This window comes from Amia ocellicauda, chromosome 12 (genome assembly GCF_036373705.1).
Source record: "Amia ocellicauda isolate fAmiCal2 chromosome 12, fAmiCal2.hap1, whole genome shotgun sequence".
Classification (NCBI taxonomy): domain Eukaryota; kingdom Metazoa; phylum Chordata; class Actinopteri; order Amiiformes; family Amiidae; genus Amia; species Amia ocellicauda.
In genome coordinates, this window is record NC_089861.1 from 26,546,835 (window position 1) to 26,566,792 (window position 19,958).

The 19,958-nt window shown below is 49.6% G+C and overlaps 1 protein-coding gene across 2 annotated transcripts; it reads left to right on the forward strand.

Annotated features, from left to right (window-relative positions):
- Window positions 1–2,344: 2,344 nt before the first annotated feature.
- Window positions 2,345–12,526, forward strand: efemp2a (EGF containing fibulin extracellular matrix protein 2a). Of its 2 annotated transcripts, XM_066719104.1 has the most exons (12): window positions 2,345–2,491; window positions 2,867–2,932; window positions 4,057–4,359; window positions 4,893–4,941; window positions 5,069–5,350; window positions 5,443–5,565; window positions 5,704–5,820; window positions 6,091–6,210; window positions 6,502–6,621; window positions 9,799–9,925; window positions 10,186–10,381; window positions 11,641–12,526. In XM_066719104.1, the coding sequence occupies exons 3-12, from the start codon at window positions 4,276–4,278 to the stop codon at window positions 11,800–11,802; spliced, it is 1,380 nt and encodes a 459-aa protein (XP_066575201.1). In that variant the 5' UTR covers window positions 2,345–2,491; window positions 2,867–2,932; window positions 4,057–4,275; the 3' UTR covers window positions 11,803–12,526. The 2 variants fall into 2 exon arrangements, with proteins under 2 accessions (XP_066575201.1, XP_066575202.1); XM_066719105.1 differs by lacking the exon at window positions 2,867–2,932.
- Window positions 12,527–19,958: the final 7,432 nt, after the last annotated feature.

A 19,958-nucleotide genomic window follows, 5' to 3' on the forward strand; every position in this document is an offset into this window, starting at 1 on the left:
GGAGACACTTCTTCACACAGAGAGGCGTCACAATCTGAACAAACTCCCCAGCGATGTGGTTGAGGCTGAAAATTTGGGAACATTTAAAATCAGACTGGATAGGATCCTTGGATCACTTAGTTATTAATGGACACCAGACGAGCACGATGGGTCAAATGGCCTCCTCTCGCTTGTAAACTTTCTTATGTTCTTTGCAAGGTCTCCCTGCCCCGTTCACTTACTTTTGGACAGATGGTATGACTGTGTGTGGCAGTGGGAAGCAGGGGGTCTGCGTTATCTCTGCTGGATTGCTGGAGAGTTGGGGGGGTTGCTTGTTTTTCAGCCCTGTAAAAGTGAGCTGCTGTGAAACTTTACACTGCCTGAGGGGGAGAGAGCAGATGCACACACATACGCTCAACACGTGAAAAATCACACACACTCACAGATACAGACGCACATATACACAACTCGTACACCACACAGATCAACACAGATATAGATACACAACACACATACGCGCAGACAGATTCACACATACAACACACAGATACACACATACAGACGGGTGACAAACGAAAATCCTGAATAAATGAGTGGAGGAACATAACGAATGCAGATGCCTCCAGTCAGGTGTACTGCATGATACAATTAAGTAAATAACATCCTACCATGCTCTGTGGCATGTTTAAAAATGCTGAGCAGGCCCAGCTGACCTCGATTTTGGATCAAGATGAGGAAGAGGAAAGGATCTAAGTAACTTTGAAAGAGGGGCATTATTGGGGCACGAATGGCAGGAGCTTCAGTCACAAAGATGCTCAACTGGCTCGTGTTCTGGATAAGTGGGCGAGTGCATGTGTGGGACACCAAGAGAACGGGACAGGCCTGACTGCTGGACCCCTACAGTGAGGGGGTCCGGAGGCTCTGTTATGCTGTGGGGGACATTTTCCTGGCATGGTTTGGGTCCACTTAGAGGGAAGGGTCACTGCAAATCATTACAAAGTTATTCTGAGTGATCAACTTTATCCTATGGTGAAACATTTCTGTCCTGATGGGAGTGGTCTCTTTCACAGGACACAAGGGTCACTGAATGGTTTGATGAGAATGAAAATGATGTGAATCATATGCTATGGCCTTCACAGTAACCAGATCTCAGCCCAATTGAACACCTATGGGAGATTTTGGACCGACGTGTTAGACAGCGCTCTCCGCCACCATCATGAAAACAGCAAATGAGGGAATATCTTTTGGAAGAATGGTGTTCATCCCTCCAGTAGAGTCCAGAGACTCGTAGAATCTGTGCCAAGAGCATTGAAGCTGTTCTGGCAGCTCATGGTGGCCAACACCTTACTGAGACACCCTATGTTGGTTTTTCCTTTAATTTGTCACCCGTCTGTACCCACACACACACAGTCATCTGTTCATTCAGAAGGTGTGTGTGGGTTGTGTGTGTGTGTGTGTGTGTGTAGGTGGGGAGTGGGGGTAGCTCAGCAGGCCTCCCCAGCTGTGTGCGTCTCTCAGCCGGCCCCTCCTGCAGCTGATGACCCACCCACACACCCTCCCAGTCCTTGTGCAATAGGGACGAGTCCAGTGTCAGGTTCAGCCTGTTATTGCAGCTCAGTTCACACTGGTCCGACATACATTATCTACAGCATGTGAATGTGTGTGTACGCGAGTGTGTGTGTGTTGATGCATCATGTCTCTCTCTCTTGCTCTCACTCTGTTTGTCTTGTCTGAGCTACCCTCTCTCTCTCTCTTTCTCTCTTACTCTCTCTCTCTCTCTCTTTGTGGTCTGTTGCCACATTCCTACAAACTGCAGAGTAACTAAAAATATCACAGCCTGCTTGAGTGACACAAGGTGGGGGGGTTAGGGGAGGCTGAGGGACGTGGACGTAGGGACGTGGAGGGGGTTTGGAGGTGATGGGGTGTGGAGGGGGGGTAGTGAGGCTGTGATTGGATTTCATCCCCCTCCCCCCCCTCTCACAAACAGCTGGACATGAAAGTTCGTGTTTCTAGCTGTGGGGGGCGGGGGGGGGGCTGGGCTGTGAGTGGGAGAGTATGTCAGTGGGACTATGAGTGAGTTTGTTTGCAGTGCGTATATATCTGTGTCAGTCTGTCAGTGTGTGTGTGAGTGTGTCAGTGGCAGTGTGTAAGTGTCAGTGTGTCAGCATGTTTAAGTGACTCCAGGTGTGGAACTTTATTATTTCTATTTCCTGTCTATCTTGGGGGAGGGGTGAGTCCGGGCTGGCAGCCACCCAGGAATCAGGAATTCACATCCTAGGGGGCTGTGTTGGGGGGGGGTGCAGGAGGGGGCAGGAGCGGGCAGGGGGGGTCCAAGAGGGGTGGGGTTGCGGGGGGTGGTGGGGCGGACTGTCCCTACACCAGCCCCCTCTGACTGACTCCACATCCCTCACAACGCTTTGTCTGAGCTCCTAGACACACTCACAGCCACCCCAAGAGAGAGAGAGAGAGGAGGCCAGGCCAGGCTTTTGCATTTTTTCTGGGAGAAGTGACTGTGAGTACACTGATGTCTTTGTGCGTGTGTTAGCGTGTGTGTGTCTGTGTGTGCAAGAGTGTGTCTGTCTGTTTTTGTAACACTGTGTAAGAGTATGTGTGTGTAACAGTGTGTGTGTGTAACTCTGTATAACAGTGCGTCTGTAACACACTGTATGTGAGTGCAACACTGTGAGTGTAACTGTGAGTCACAGTGTCTAACTCAGTTAACAAAAATAATATTTTTTTCACTTTCTCCTAACATACTGCTGCTGCTTTTCTCTCTCCTTGTGTGCGTAACTCTCTCTCTCTCTCTCTCTCTCTCTCTCTCTCTCTCCTTCTCCTTCTCCTTGTCCTTCTCCTTCTTCTTTTCCTGACTTGCACATTCCTCCCTCAGGCAGAGTCTGAGACAGAGAATCAGACTGTTTTTTCAGACGATTTGAGACAGAAGAGGAGACGAGAGGTGTGTGAGTTTGTGTGACTGGGGAGTTAGAGGCTCTGATTTTGGGTGAACTGTCCCGGGCCTGGGGGGAATGGGAGGGGGGTAGGCTGGGAGGCAGTGATTTGGCAATGTTTTCATTGGCCTTGTATGTGAGAGTGTGAGTGTGTGCATTTCTTGGTGTGTGAGTGCGTGTACATAAGTGTGTTTGAGAATGTGTGTTTAAATGTGTGAGTGTGTGTCTGTGTGTGTGAGTGTTTGTACACCTGATGAATGTCTGGACTGGACTGGACTGGACTGGACTGCTGCAGACCCTGCTGTGCTGTATTGCATGGCACTGTGAGGTCCTGTGCTGTGTGGGAAGGGCAGGTCAGGCAGTTCATGTGTCTGTGTGACTGACCACACGCACTCGCACTGCCCCCTCCACCCACCCACACTGTCCTGGACACAGCAATACAGCTGTGGTCTGGTGAGGGAGACGTGTGGAGAACAAAGAGAGAGAGGAGGGAAAGAGAGAGATATTTTTAGAGTTTGTGGCAGAACTGAGGTCTTGGTGACACACAATACAGTACAGGATAGCACACTACATACAGCACAGTAAAATATGCTACAGCACAGCACAACAGGGTCTGCAGCCCTGGTCCTGGAGAGACACAGTACAGTAGAGCACGGGACAGCAGGGTCAGGCTGTGTGATGTGGCGCTGCTTTAACTGGGGTTATAATTTAGTTAATAACGTGTTACAGAGACGGCGCCTGGTCTGGGGCTGGAGAAGAGCTCAGGGCCTGCAGTCTGTCACTGCAGGCCCAGCGTCACTGTACACTGTGTGTCACTGTAAATGTATGTGAGTCATTGTAGTGTATGTGTGTCGTTGTAGTACGTGTTTGTTACTATACAGTATGTGTGTGTTACTGTAGTATATGTGTCATTTTAGTGTGTGTTACTGTAGTGTACTGTATGTGTTATTGTAGTGTGTGTGTTTTACTGTATTTTATGTGTGTGTTACTGTAGTGTGTATGTGGCACTTTACACTGTGTATCACTGTAGTGTGTGTGTTACTGTAGTGTGTGTTACTGTAGTATGTGTGTTACTGTAGTGTGTGTGATTGTAGCGTGTGACAATGTCTCCCACTGTCTCTCTCTCCTGCAGGATCTTTGAGGTGACGTCCCCCCCACACTGACCCTGCTCTGACTGTCCCCACACACCCCCGGGACCCCCTGCATCTCTCTGCCTGTCTGTGTACCTGTCTGTGTACACCTGTCTGTGTGTCCACCTATGTGTGCCTGTGTGAGTGTGTGTGCGCCTGTCTGAGTTCCTGCAATTGTGTGTGTCTGTGTTGTGTCTCAGTGTGTGTGTGTCAGTGTGACCATGCTGTCAGTGGCGTGTGTGTTGCTGCTCTGCTCTGCCCATCTAACTATTTCACAGGAGGCTGCTGAAAGTGACACCTACACGGTGAGACTCCTCTCCTCCCTTTTTTCCCTCCTTCCCTCCCTCTTTCTCTCACCCTCCTCCCATTCTCTCTCCCTCCTCTCCTCCCTCTCTCATCCTCCTCCCCTCTCTCACTCCCTCATCTCCTCCCTCACCTTCCTCTCTCTCTGCCCATCCATCTCTCTCAATTCACATTCAAATTAAAAATGAGCTTTATTGACATTACACGTTTACACCATTGTTGCCAGAGCACTGACAAACAAATTGAAGAGAATAGGATAAATACAATGACAATGTAAAAGTTACACGTGATTAGCTGTACAGATTGTACAGGTGTGCAGTTATTGAACATGTATGCCCAGGCATTTGCAGGGCTGGTGTGTTGTGTTGGGTGTGTTGGTGGTGAGGAGACATGGTTGTGTTGTTCTCTGGCCTCATGGCTGGAATCACAGCATATATATATATATATATAATTCTGCTTCTCTCTCTCTCTACCCCCTTTTCTCCACTCTCTGTTCCCTCCTTCTCTCTCTCTCTCTCTCTCTCTCTCTCTGCAGGAATGCACTGATGGCTACCAGTGGGATGCCCAGACACAGCACTGTAAAGGTATGCATCCCTCCCTCTCTTTCTGTTTCTTTCTCTCTATCTCCCTCTCTCTCCCTTTCTCTCTTTCTCATCTTACCCCCCTCTCTCACCTTCTCTTCCATCTCTTCCCCCATCCCTTTCTCCTCAGATATAAATGAGTGTGAGGTGATTCCTGATGCCTGTAAGGGGGAGATGAAGTGCTTCAATCACTATGGCGGTTACCTGTGCCTGCCCCGCTCTGCCTCCGTCATCGCCAACAGCCCCAACCCCAGCCCGCCCCGCCCCGCCGCCCACCACCCCGAAGCCCACCACCCCGCCGCCCACCACCCCGAAGCCCACCACCCCGCCGCACACCACCCCGCCGCCCACAACCCTGCTGCCCACAACCCCTGCCCCCCGGGGTACAAGCCCCAGGGAGACTCCTGCGTGGGTGAGTGGGAGTGTGTGCAATAGTGCGGTACAGTGTGTGTGTAAGTTTCTGCACCTTCTCTAACTCTGTCTCTCGCGCCCTCTCTCTCTCAGACGTGGATGAGTGCGAGCAGGGGCTCCATGACTGCCAGCCCAGTCAGCAGTGCCTGAACTCGCAGGGCTCCTACAGCTGCCAGTGTCCTGATGGGTACCGCAAGACTGGCCCAGAGTGCATCGGTACTGCTGGCACACCAGGGCACACAGCACTGTCTCACTGTCTTTCTGTCTCACCACACCACCCTGTCTCACTGTCTCACTACACTGTCTCACTATACTGTCTCCCCCTCTCTCCCTCTCTCCCTTTCCCTCTCTCAGATATAGACGAGTGTCGGTACCGGTACTGTCAGCACCGCTGTGTAAACTCCCCGGGCTCCTTCTCCTGCCAGTGTCAGCCCGGCTTCCAGCTGGCTGGCAACAACCGCTCCTGCGTCGGTGAGTCTGTCACCATGGCAACCGGCCTTCCACCCCCCCCCCCCACATCCCCCCCCCCACATCGCCACCACTGCAACAGCCCCAAGGGTCCAGCAGCTTATACAAATACAGAGATACCTAGAGATACAGACAGTGTGTCAGCCAGTCAGTGTGTCAGTCAGTCAGTCTGTCAGTGTGTCAGTCAGCGAGGATGAATACTTCTGACTGACAGCCATCTCTCTTTTCCCCTCCCTTCCTCTCTCTCTCCCTCCCTCCCTCCCTCACTGTCAGATGTGAATGAGTGTGAGATGGGAGCCCCCTGTCAGCAGCGCTGCTCTAACACCTATGGCACCTTCACTTGCCGCTGCGACCAGGGCTTCGAGCTGGGCCAAGACGGCTTCACCTGCACTGGTATGCAATGTGACACAGCCATGTGAACTGTGACATGGTCACATCCTCTATAACACCCACTGCAACATGGTCACACCCATGGTGACATACCACACCCATTGTCACACCCATGGTAACATGACCACACTCACTGTGCCATGCCCACGCCCACTGCAACACAGCTACACGCACGCCAACATGTCCACACCCACTGCAAAATGGTCACACTCACTGTGCCATGCCCCTGCCCACTGCCACACCCAGACACACTCCTGATCTCTCTCTCTCTCTCTCTCTCTCTCCCTCTGTCAGACATTGATGAGTGCAGCTACTCCAGTTACCTTTGTCAGTACCGCTGTGTGAACGAGCCTGGACGCTTCGCCTGCCTCTGCCCGGAGGGATACCAGCTGCTGAGTAGCCGCATTTGCCAGGGTAAGTCCCACTGGCACGACACTGACAATAACACAGATACACTGACAATCACACTGAACATGACGTTGACAATAACAACAACACAATGACAATAACACGACACACTCACTATCATACTGACACACTGACAATAACACAGACAATAACACTGACACACTGACCAATAACACTTACACACTGACAATAATCCTGACACTCTGACAATAACAATCACACACTGACAGTAACAGTGAACACTGACAATAACACTGACTGTGACACTGACAATGTGTGTCAGTGTGTCTCTGTGTTCAGGCTGTGTTTCAGTGTGTTTCTGTGTGTCAGCTTGTCTCTGTGTGTGTCAGTGTGTCTAGGCTGTCTCTGTGTCCAGGCTGTGTGTCAGTGTGTCTCTGTGTCCAGGCTGTGTGTCAGTGTGTCTCTGTGTTCAGACTGTGTGTCAGTGTGTCTCTGTGTTCAGGCTGTGTGTCAGTGTGTCTCTGTGTCCAGGCTGTGTGTCAGTGTGTCTCTGTGTGTCAGTGTGTCTCTGTGTTCAGGCTGTGTGTCTGTGTGTCTCTATGTTCAGGCTGTGTGTCTCTGTGTCCAGGCTGTGAATCAGTGTGTCTCTGTGTTCAGGCTGTGTGTCAGTGTGTCTCTGTGTTCAGGCTGTGTGTCAGTGTGTTTCTGTGTGTCAGCTTGCCTCTATGTTCAGACTGCCTCATCAAGACTGTGTGTGTCTCTGTGTCCAGGCTGTGTGTCAGTGTGTCTCTGTGTTCAGGCTGTGTGTCAGTGTGTCTCTGTGTTCAGGGTGTGTGTCTCTGTGTCCAGGCTGTGTGTCAGTGTGTCTCTGTGTGTGTCAGTGTGTCTAGGCTGTCTCTGTGTCCAGGCTGTGTGTCAGTGTGTCTCTGTGTCCAGGCTGTGTGTCAGTGTGTCTCTGTGTTCAGGCTGTGTGTCAGTGTGTTTCTGTGTTCAGGCTGTGTGTCCAGGCTGTGTATCAGTGTGTCTCTATGTTCAGGCTGTGTGTCTCTGTGTCCAGGCTGTGAATCAGTGTGTCTCTGTGTCCAGGCTGTGTGTCAGTGTGTCTCTGTGTTCAGGCTGTGTGTCAGTGTGTCTCTGTGTTCAGGCTGTGTGTCAGTGTGTCTCTGTGTTCAGGGTGTGTGTCTCTGTGTCCAGGCTGTGTGTCAGTGTGTCTCTGTGTTCAGACTGTGTGTCAGTGTGTCTCTATGTTCAGGCTGTGTGTCTGTGTGTCTCTGTGTTCAGGCTGTGTGTCCAGGCTGTGTATCAGTGTGTCTCTATGTTCAGGCTGTGTGTCTCTGTGTCCAGGCTGTGAATCAGTGTGTCTCTGTGTCCAGGCTGTGTGTCAGTGTGTCTCTGTGTTCAGGCTGTGTGTCAGTGTGTCTCTGTGTCCAGGCTGTGTGTCAGTGTGTCTCTGTGTTCAGGCTGTGTGTCTGTGTGTCTCTATGTTCAGGCTGTGTGTCCAGGCTGTGTATCAGTGTGTCTCTATGTTCAGGCTGTGTCTCTGTGTCCAGGCTGTGAATCAGTGTGTCTCTGTGTCCAGGCTGTGTGTCAGTGTGTCTCTGTGTTCAGGCTGTGTGTCAGTGTGTCTCTGTGTTCAGGCTGTGTGTCAGTGTGTTTCTGTGTGTCAGCTTGCCTCTATGTATAGACTGCCTCATCAAGACTGTGTGTGTCTCTGTGTCCAGGCTGTGTGTCAGTGTGTCTCTGTGTTCAGGCTGTGTGTCAGTGTGTCTCTGTGTTCAGGCTGTGTGTCTGTGTGTCTCTGTGTCCAGGCTGTGTGTCAGTGTGTCTCTGTGTTCAGGCTGTGTGTCTGTGTGTCTCTATGTTCAGGCTGTGTGTCTAGGCTGTGTGTCAGTGTATCTCTGTGTCCAGGCTGTGTGTCAGTGTGTCTCTATGTTCAGGCTGTGTGTCTGTGTGTGTCTGTGTGTCTCTGTGTTCAGGCTGTGTGTCCAGGCTGTGTATCAGTGTGTCTCTATGTTCAGGCTGTGTGTCTCTGTGTCCAGGCTGTGAATCAGTGTGTCTCTGTGTCCAGGCTGTGTGTCAGTGTGTCTCTGTGTTTAGGCTGTGTGTCAGTGTGTCTCTGTGTTCAGGCTGTGTGTCTGTGTGTCTCTATGTTCAGGCTGTGTGTCTAGGCTGTGTGTCAGTGTATCTCTGTGTCCAGGCTGTGTGTCAGTGTGTCTCTATGTTCAGGCTGTGTGTCTGTGTGTCTCTGTGTTCAGGCTGTGTGTCCAGGCTGTGTATCAGTGTGTCTCTATGTTCAGGCTGTGTGTCTCTGTGTCCAGGCTGTGAATCAGTGTGTCTCTGTGTCCAGGCTGTGTGTCAGTGTGTCTCTGTGTCCAGGCTGTGTGTCAGTGTGTCTCTGTGTTCAGGCTGTGTGTCTGTGTGTCTCTATGTTCAGGCTGTGTGTCTAGGCTGTGTGTCAGTGTATCTCTGTGTCCAGGCTGTGTGTCAGTGTGTCTCTATGTTCAGGCTGTGTGTCTGTGTGTCTCTGTGTTCAGGCTGTGTGTCCAGGCTGTGTATCAGTGTGTCTCTATGTTCAGGCTGTGTGTCAGTGTGTCTCTGTGTTCAGGCTGTGTGTCTGTGTGTCTCTATGTTCAGGCTGTGTGTCTAGGCTGTGTGTCAGTGTATCTCTGTGTCCAGGCTGTGTGTCAGTGTGTCTCTATGTTCAGGCTGTGTGTCTGTGTGTCTCTGTGTTCAGGCTGTGTGTCCAGGCTGTGTATCAGTGTGTCTCTATGTTCAGGCTGTGTGTCTCTGTGTCCAGGCTGTGAATCAGTGTGTCTCTGTGTCCAGGCTGTGTGTCAGTGTGTCTCTGTGTCCAGGCTGTGTGTCAGTGTGTCTCTGTGTTCAGGCTGTGTGTCAGTGTGTCTCTGTGTTCAGGCTGTGTGTCAGTGTGTTTCTGTGTGTCAGCTTGCCTCTATGTTCAGACTGCCTCATCAAGACTGTGTGTGTCTCTGTGTCCAGGCTGTGTGTCAGTGTGTCTCTGTGTTCAGACTGTGTGTCAGTGTGTCTCTGTGTTCGGGGTGTGTGTCTCTGTGTCCAGGCTGTGTGTCAGTGTGTCTCTGTGTTCAGGCTGTGTGTCAGTGTGTCTTTGTGTCCAGGATGTGTGTCAGTGTGTCTTTGTGTCCAGGATGTGTGTCATTGTGTCTCTGTGTTCAGGCTGTGTTCAGCATGTCTCTCTGTGTTCAGACATCAATGAGTGTGAGACGGGGGCGCACCAGTGTGAAGAAACGCAGACCTGTGTAAACATCCACGGAGGCTATCAGTGCGTCGAAACCAACCGCTGCCAGGAGCCCTACGTACAGGTCTCAGACAAGTGGGTACAGCTCGAACTACACAACAGACACAGCACTGCACAACAACTGCACAGCAGACAGACGGACAGACAGACAGACAGTCCTGACCCTGGCTGGGTTGGCAGGACTGCACCGCTAAATTCATGTTCATTGTTGTTGGATGGCAGAGATTTGCATTTACAGGCTGGTCCTTGCGCACCCAGCAGAGCCCTGACCCCAGCGCTGCCCAGCCTGCTGCTCACTCATTCTCTCTCACCCCCACCCCCTCCTCTCCCTGCAGCCGCTGCATGTGCCCGGTGACGAAGCCGGAGTGCCGGGAGCTGCCGTTCTCGCTGGTCCATCGCTACATGAGTGTAGCGTCTGAGCGCACCGTTCCCTCCGATGTGTTCCAGATCCAGGCCACCAGCGTATTCCCCGGTGCCTACAACTCCTTCCGCATCCGCTCCGGGGACCCAGACAGCCACTTCTACATCAGGGTAACACTCACACTGACACACACACTCAATGACACACTGACTCACATGCACTTACACACTGACACTCACACTGACACACACTGACACTCACTGACACTCATGCACTCACACACTAACACACATACTCACTGACACTGACTGACACACACACTCACTCACACACTGACATACACACTTACTGACACACATGCACTCACACACTAACACACATACTCACTGACACTGACTGACACACACACTCACTCACACACTGACACATACACTCACTGACACACACACTAATTGACACACTGGCAAACACTGACACACATGCACACACTCACTGAAAGTGACACACACTCTCACTGGCACTCACACACTCACACACTGACATTCACGAACACTCACATACTCACTGACACATGCACACACATACTGACACACACTGACACGCACTCACTGACAGATGCACTCACACACTGTCACTAACACTCACTGACACACCGACACCGACACAAAGTGAGACACACACTGCGCTACACACACTCTAACACACACATACAGTGACACACACACACACATTCCTGCAGCCCATCTCTCCTCCTGTTCTTGTCTCAGCAATCCTCAGCATGCTGGGATTAATTCGGTTGGAATGCCTGGAATGCTGGGAACGCAACCCCCCCCCACCCGGACATGGTCCGCAGTAATCCGCCTGGAATCTTATTATTTGGAGTGTATGGGAGGTGGGGGGGTGACATGACTGCTAAAGGAATCCAGTCTGAGCTGCTGAGTTGTCAGCGAATCCACAGGGAGAGTCAGCCAGGCAGAGCACAGCTTCCTCAATATGGACCTGTGGGTGACCTGTGGGGAGAGGTCAGAGGTCAGGGATTATCCATGTTGCCTCTCTCAGGGCCAGCCCAGCCAATGCATGCCGTTGTGGCGGCCTTGTGTGAGTTGTATTTTGGTTTTGACAAATAGGAAGCAAGCTGTACTGACCTTTGACGCAGTCTGCATGTTTTAAACCCAGTGCAGTTAGATGGTTTTGAATGTGTATATATGTATTTATATGTGCATTTGGCTTCAAGTTTTGGTCTGTAAGTCCAGGTTGATTAATTGGAGGGACACATTGGACATACATGGCATTGGACCACCTTGCTGAAGCTTGCTGTAATCCCTGCCCCTGGAGTCTGCAGACTTCTGAAGAGCATCTTCTGCTTATTGACTAATGACATTTTTTTTATTTCTCCCTCTCGCTTTCTCTCCCACCCCCCTCTCTCCAGCAAATCAACAATATCAGCGCGATGCTGGTTCTGGCCCGGTCAGTGTCCGGTCCGCGGGAGTACGTGCTGGACTTGGAGATGGTGTCGGTCAACCAGCTGATGAGCTACCAGTCGAGCTCTGTCCTGCGGCTGACCGTCTTCGTGGGGCCCTACGCCTTCTAGACACGCACCTCACCCCTTCTAGACTGAAGACACCCTTCACCCCTTTTAGACACACCCCTCACCCCTTCTAGAGATGCCCACCACACATTCTAGACACGCCCATCGCCCATTATAGATACACCCAACGCCCTTCTAGACACGCACATCACCCTTTCTAGACATGCCCATCGTCCCTTCTAGACACATCCCTCAGCCCTTCTAGACACGCCCCTCACTGCCTCCAGCAACACACATGCACACACACACACACACACGCACGCACACACACACACGCAGTATTTATTTTGATGTCATATAGGTATATAGAGATTTGCATTTAAATCACCTTTCATTCAGTCTTATTCAGTATGTTTAATGACATACTGGTAATCTCCTGTCCCAACACAGCTAGGGAGACAACACACACGCAACTGATATGGTTTAACTACACAACACAACACAACACAACTGCTCCCAACTGTTCAACTGTGCATTCATTTTTTGTTTGTTAAGAAAAGGGAAGTATATAAATGTTTGTATGTAGTTGTTTTTTTATTATTATGCTGATGATGATTATTGTTCCTTTTTTTCTTGCATTTTCTTTTTATTTTTTTATAATGTTCAGTATTAAACCGTGTGTGTAGAGCGGACTCACGTATTGCAATACCTGTGTAGGAGATGGAAATTAACGCAACGACACTAAGACACGGCAGAGAGGAAACAATAAAAATGGACAACAACAGAAGCTTGTGTCACTGTGCTGATCTGAGCATTTGTGTGTGTGTGGGGGGGGAGTGGGCTGTCTGTGTCCAATATCTGCTATTTAACTTCATGTTCTTTATAATAGTCCTTCTCTCAGCCATTAGAGTCTGAGTTACCATGCTCCTCTCCCTCTCGCTCTCCCTCCCTCTCTCTCTGTCTCAGCGATCTCTCCCTTCTCCCTCTCCATCTCTCAGCCATCTCTCTCCCTCTCTCCCTCTCCCCACCACCTGCACACTTGACCTTTACGACCAACCCCCCCACTCCCCTCTCCTTTCTGTGTGCTATAGATAGAGCACTCAGTCTCACTTCACAGACTGTTCCAGAGACACTGCGTTCAGTGCAGGAGAGAAGGAGGGAGAGCGAGAGGGAGAGAGAGAGTGAGAAGGAAGGTGGTGGGGGGGGGTGGGGGGTAGTTGGGGGGGGCAGTTCAACCTCCCTCTCCTGTTGGGTCAGTCAGTGTGTGACGTTGTCAGTGTTCAGGACAGTGTATGTAACTAAATAACTAAAACAACCATTTAAAATGACAAAAGACAATTTAATGTATCTCTTTCTTCTCCCTCTCTCCTCCTCTCTCTCTCTCTCCCTCTCTATAATCTTGGCTTAGAATTGGGGGAGAGGGGGTGGCTTGGGGACAGCCCTGTCTCTAACAGACAACTGAGTGTGTTCAGCCCCAGTCCCTCCGGCGAGGCTTCCCCCCCCATGCCCCCACCTCGCCTGTGATGACTCAACCTGAATCAATTCTTATGCAACCGAGCCAGGCCGCACTTCTCCTCTCTGTCCACATGGTGGCAGTGTGATGCAGCAGGAGGAGCTGCAGGGAGGGAACTGCGCTGCTGCTGTAACCTGATAAACCAGTGAACTAATAGAACCTAGTGCATCATGATCTGGGGGCTTCCCTCTCTCTCTCTCTCTCTCTCTCTCTCTCTCTCTCTCTCAAAACAATCCAGTTTTTCGTGCACCATTTATGTTTCTTTTGTAAAAGGTAAAGGGTTGTTCTGCTGCACAGACAGCCACACACACTGTCACAGTCACACACACAGACATACACAGTCACACTGTCACAGTCACACACACAGAGACACACACAGTCACACTATCACACATAGTCACACACAATCAGTCACACACAAACTGTCACAAACACATACAGTCACACACACAGCCACACACACACACACAGACACACACAGTCACACTGTCACACACACACTGTCACACACACTGTCACAGTCACACACACAGACATACACAGTCACATTTTCACACACACAGAGACACACACTGTCACACACACACAGCCACACACTGTCATAGTCACACACAATCAGTCACACACACAGACAGACAATCACACTGTCACACACACACAGTAACACACACACAGCCACACACAGTCACACTATCACACATACACTGTCACACACACACAGCCACACACACTGTCACAGTCACACACAATCAGTCACGCATGCAGACAGACACAGTCACACTGTCACACACACACTGTCACAGTCACACTGTCACAGTCAATCACAGTCACACACAGTCACACTCACACACACGGTCATACACAGTCAATGTCACTGTCACAATCACACACTATCATACACAGTCACTGTATCACAAATTATTTCTTCTTCTTATATTAGTGGGGCAACACATGGCTGTGATGTCATAACTGGCACCGTTGTGTTCACAGTATCACAGCCTGTGCCTCTCGCGCCTGCCCCCTCGCTCTGACAGTGGGCACCTGCACACGCCTCCACGCACACGGGAACACAAACAGGAACATGCCGTCCTGCCTGCCTGAGGTTGGCAGGACACAACAGGCACAGAGAGAGAGGGAAGGAGGAAGGAAGACTGGCTGGCACACTGACATTGTGAGAGTAGAGAGTTCAGTTACAGTTTAAAATTCCTCTCTGCCCTCTCTCTCTCTCTCTCTCTGTGCCTCCACATGAATGGACAGAAATACCTGCAGCTCCATTAACAGATCCTGGGGGCTGCTTTCTGTCTTTTCACAATGAATCTAAATATATCCTGCAGCAGCTCTGCTCTGCGTCTCCTGCTGCTGCTCCATAGGCTGAACTGCACTGTATTACACCACACTGTGTATTATACTGCACTGCACTGTATGATATATCCCTGTGCTGTATTACACCATATTGTATTACACTGCACTACCTATACTGAATTGTATTACATTCATGAACATTAATGAAAGTGTGAAATTGTAACATAAAGTACTGCACCATTTAAAAAATGAGCTATTGGACTGTATCGATCTTGTGTAGCTGTTGTACTGTGAATGAATTGCTTGACAGATTTCATAATCAGATACTAACTACCCCACCCACCTTCGACAGGAATAACAGCGTTGAAAGATTTTGAAGTATTTCTTTCACAAAGCTCTCCCTTTCTCCCTCTCTCCCTCTCTCTCTCTCTCTCTCTCCCTCTCTCCCTCTCTCTCCCTCTCCCTCTCCCTCTCTCTCTCGCTCTCTCTCTCTCTTTCCCTCTCCCTCTCTCTCTCTCCCTCTCTCCCTCTCTCTCCCGCCCGGAGTGCCAGTGCGTAAATGTGGTTACTAAGTTACCAGGCTCTTGTTGCTAGGGACGCGTGGGCGGATAGACGGAGCTGAAAGAATGTTAGAAAAGAGAAAAAAAAGAAAAGAAAAAATGAAACTAAAGAGAGGGAGAGAGATGAGGACAGGAGAGAGAGAGAGAGAGAGAGAGACAATTGGTGTTTGGCTTTTATTATTTATTTATTCTCTTCTATTGCAGAGGGCTGAATATAGAGAGCCCAGTGGAAAAAAAGATCCGCATTTCAGACATATTCATTATTTTTCTTCTTGTTCTTGTTCTTGTTCTTGTTCTTGTTCTTGTTCTTGTTCTTGTTCTTGTTCTTGTTCTTGTTCTTCTTTTCTTCTTCTTCTTCTTCTTCTTCTTTGGATTTCTGGTTATTTTTAATTGAAATGAAAAACGAAAACAAATCTGGGTGACAACATCAGCTAAGACCCTGCTGATGCTTCCACTTGGACCACACTGCGCACTGAGGCCATTTGTTGTCATCAGCTGTATGTAGCTGAACAGTATACCTTGTCATTTCTGTCATAGGGAACATGTTTTCTACAACGTATACTTCTTTGTGAAAACTGTAAGTCTGCTAATACATACGTACATAAATCACAATAATACTAATAATAATAATAATAATAATAATAATAATAATAATAATAGGATGAGGATGAAGCTGGGGTCATGGATCAGGGGTTAGGGATCAAAGACAAGTAGAGTGGTATTGTTGGTGTCAGCAGTAGGATTACACAACAAATACACTCACCTAAAGGATTATTAGGAACACCTGTTCAATTTCTCATTAATGCAATTATCTAACCAACCAATCACATGGCAGTTGCTTCAATGCATTTAGGGGTGTGGTCCTGGTCAAGACAATCTCCTGAACTCCAAACTGAATGTCTGAATGGGAAAGAAAGGTGATTTAAGCAATTTTGAGCGTGGCATGGTTGTTGGTGCCAGACGGGCCGGTCTGAGTATTTCACAATCTGCTCAGTTACTGGGATTTTCACGCACAACCATTTCTAGGGTTTACAAAGAATGGTGTGAAAAGGGAAAAACATCCAGTATGCGGCAGTCCTGTGGGCGAAAATGCCTTGTTGATGCTAGAGGTCAGAGGAGAATGGGCCGACTGATTCAAGCTGATAGAAGAGCAACTTTGACTGAAATAACCACTCGTTACAACCCAGGTATGCAGCAAAGCATTTGTGAAGCCACAACACGTACAACCTTGAGGCGGATGGGCTACAACAGCAGAAGACCCCACTGGGTAGCACTCATCTCCACTACAAATAGGAAAAAGAGGCTACAATTTGCACAAGCTCACCAAAATTGGACAGTTGAAGACTGGAAAAATGTTGCCTGGTCTGATGAGTCTCAATTTCTGTTGAGACATTCAGATGGTAGAGTCAGAATTTGGCGTAAACAGAATGAGAACATGGATCCATCATGCCTTGTTACCACTGTGCAGGCTGGTGGTGGTGGTGTAATGGTGTGGGGGATGTTTTCTTGGCACACTTTAGGCCCCTTAGTGCCAATTGGGCATCGTTTAAATGCCACGGCCTACCTGAGCATTGTTTCTGACCATGTCCATCCCTTTATGACCACCATGTACCCATCCTCTGATGGCTACTTCCAGCAGGATAATGCACCATGTCACAAAGGTCGAATCATTTCAAATTGGTTTCTTGAACATGACAATGAGTTCACTGTACTAAACTGGCCCCCACAGTCACCAGATCTCAACCCAATAGAGCATCTTTGGGATGTGGTGGAACGGGAGCTTCGTGCCCTGGATGTGCATCCCACAAATCTCCATCAACTGCAAGATGCTATCCTATCAATATGGGCCAACATTTCTAAAGAATGCTTTCAGCACCTTGTTGAATCAATGCCACGTAGAATTAAGGCAGTTCTGAAGGCGAAAGGGGGTCAAACACAGTATTAGTATGGTGTTCCTAATAATCCTTTAGGTGAGTGTATAAGACACCTGGTGTAACAGGTAACATGATACGTACTGATCTAACAAGCTGAATGGGATATTCTGATATTATCTTGTCTGATAAATTATTCTACCTGGAGGGCCTCTGGTGCCAGAGATTTATTGATTGTTTCCTAAAACAGTCAGCCATCCTGTAGTAGTTTTTGCTTTTCTCTCCTCCATGCCAAATGGAGATTTATTTGTTAATTTGTTAAAAAATGGATTGATTGATAATATGTATTGCTTTATAGCTTTAAGGCCACCATGGCACCCAGCACCCCTGTAGTTCTATGGTAGTATTATTATTATTTCAGCCATTTATAATGACCAAGACAACCACACTGCACTGACCCTCTCACACTCCATGGACTGTCTCACACTGCACTGACCCTCTCACACAGGGCAGCAGGTGCCAATGCAATGTGAGCTCAACACACACAAACACGAAACAGCAGCACAGCTCAATACAAGACCCAAGAAATCATTGTAACATTCTGATCAAGGACTAATATAGCTAAATATAGTAACGGCAAAATGTTTTATATAATCTAAATAAACCATGCTTTACATCTCTCCCTCTCTCCCTCTCTCTCTCTCTCCTTCTCTCTCGCTCTTCCTCTCTTCTCCCCGCCTTTCTGTGTCTTTGTGCAGAGAGTGTCAGAGCAGTCAGGTTGTGTAGAGACAGGTGTGTGGACAGCGTGGGAGTGTGCAGTTCAATTGCATTGCTGTTGTATAATAGTGCAGGGACTGGCGCTCCACACCCCCACCTCTCTCTATGTACATGGAGAGATGGACAGAGATGAAGAGAGAAGGAGAGAGATAAAGGGAGAAAAATAAAGAAAAAGCAAATGGATGTGGGAATGTGGAAAGAGGATTGCATCCCTCTCTCCCTCCCTCCCTCTCTCGCTTTCCATTCCTTTCTCTCTCTCCCTTTCTCCTTCCCTCACTCCCTACCTCTCACTCTCTCTCTCTTCCTCTGCCTACTGACCTGCTGCCTACTCTGTACCAATTACAAAACAGCAACATGCACCTCGATTTCCTCTCTCCCTCTACATGCCTCTCTCTATCTCACTCTCCTTCTCTCCCTTTCCCCCATCTCATTCTCTCTGTTTCTCCTCTTCTCCCTCATTCCCTCTCTCCCTCTCTGCTGTGTGTGAATCATGAACCACATTCCGCTCTCAGTCCATTGCATAATGTGTCAGTGTGTCAGAATTGTTTAAAAAAAAAATCTGTTCCAGGGAGGAAGTGGAGGACGTGCGATAATAATAATAATAATAATAATAATAAGATGAAGAAGAAGAAGAAGAAGAAGAAGCAGAACTGACTGGCTCTCTAATAGAACCTCAGTCTCAGTTGAAGGAGGGAGGCACACAAAGGGGTTCCCTTGTGAACCCCATTGTCCCCACTGTCCCCACTATCCCTCTCTCCTCACTCTCTCCCCACACTCTCCCCACTGTCTCCACTCTATTCTCACTCCCTTGGGACAGTGCCCCTCATGCAGTGCCCCCTGCTCCCTCCAACCCAACTGTGCAACCCTGTGACCCCATGACCCCATGACCCAGCGACCCCTCGACCCTGCAACCCTGCAGAGAGTTCAGTCAATCAGCAGTTGTCAGTGGCTCTCTGTGACGTGATGGGGAGCCCCAGGATGGGGAGAGAGGAGCAGGCAGGCTTCCCCACTGATCCCCCTCCTCCTCGTCTCGCTCAAACAAACTCCCCCACTCTCTCACACCCCACTCCTCCCTCCAATCACAGAGCTCTCTGACTCTGTCGTCGCGAGTTGCTGTTGCTGTTGCTGCTGCTGCTTCTGCTGCTGGTGCTGAAGCAGAGTTCCCATGGCAACGTGAGGTAGGTGTGTGACATCACAATGCTCCAAGAGGGCTCTCTCTCCCTCTTTCTCCCCCCCTGTCTCATTTTCTCTCCATTTCAGCCCTTCTCTATGGCCCTCTCACCCCCCTCCTCTCTCCTTCTCTCTCCCTCTTTCTCTTCCCCTCCCTGTCTCTGCCCCTTCTCTCTCTGTATTCCTGCTACTCTCTGCTCCGCCTGTCAAGGGTTTCCTGGGCTAACAGCTATTTTGAACTGCTGAGCCGAATTTAAACTGGCTCTCCAGCTGCACCTCTGTGTCAGAGAAAGAGTGGTTGCAGATCTGCCCACACTGCTGAACCAAAATGCAGGGCACAAAATGGAGTTGTCACAAACACCACAGTGGTCTATGTGGTACTGCCTGCAAAGGCTTGCCTATCACCCTTTGTCTTAAAACACATTCGCCCTCTCCCTCTGTCTGGCACATCTCAATAATCATATCTGCTATCTACTATCTCCTATCTACTGGACTGTACTGGGCTGCGGACTGCACTGTACTCTACTATACTGGACCAGACTGGACTGGCCTGCACTGCAGTGGACTGGACTGGAGTGCACTGTACTGGACTGGACTGGACTCGAGTGGACTGGACTGGATTGCACTCTACTGGACTGGACTGGACTGGAGTGGACTGGACTGGATTGCACTCTACTGGACTGGACTGGACTGCAGTGGACTGGACTGGAGTGCACTCTATTGGACTAGACTGGACTGGAGTGCACTCTACTGGACTGGACTGGACTGGAGTGGATTGGACTGGAGTGCACTCTACTGGAGTGGACTGGACTGGAGTGGACTGGACTGGAGGGCACTCTACTGGACTGGACTGGACTGGACTGGACTGAAGGGCACTCTACTGGACTGGACTGGACTGGAGTGGACTGGACTGGAGTGCACTCTACTGGACTGGACTGGACTGGAGTGGACTGGACTGGAGTGCACTCTACTGGACTGGACTGGACTGGAGTGGACTGGACTGGAGGGCACTCTACTGGACTGGAC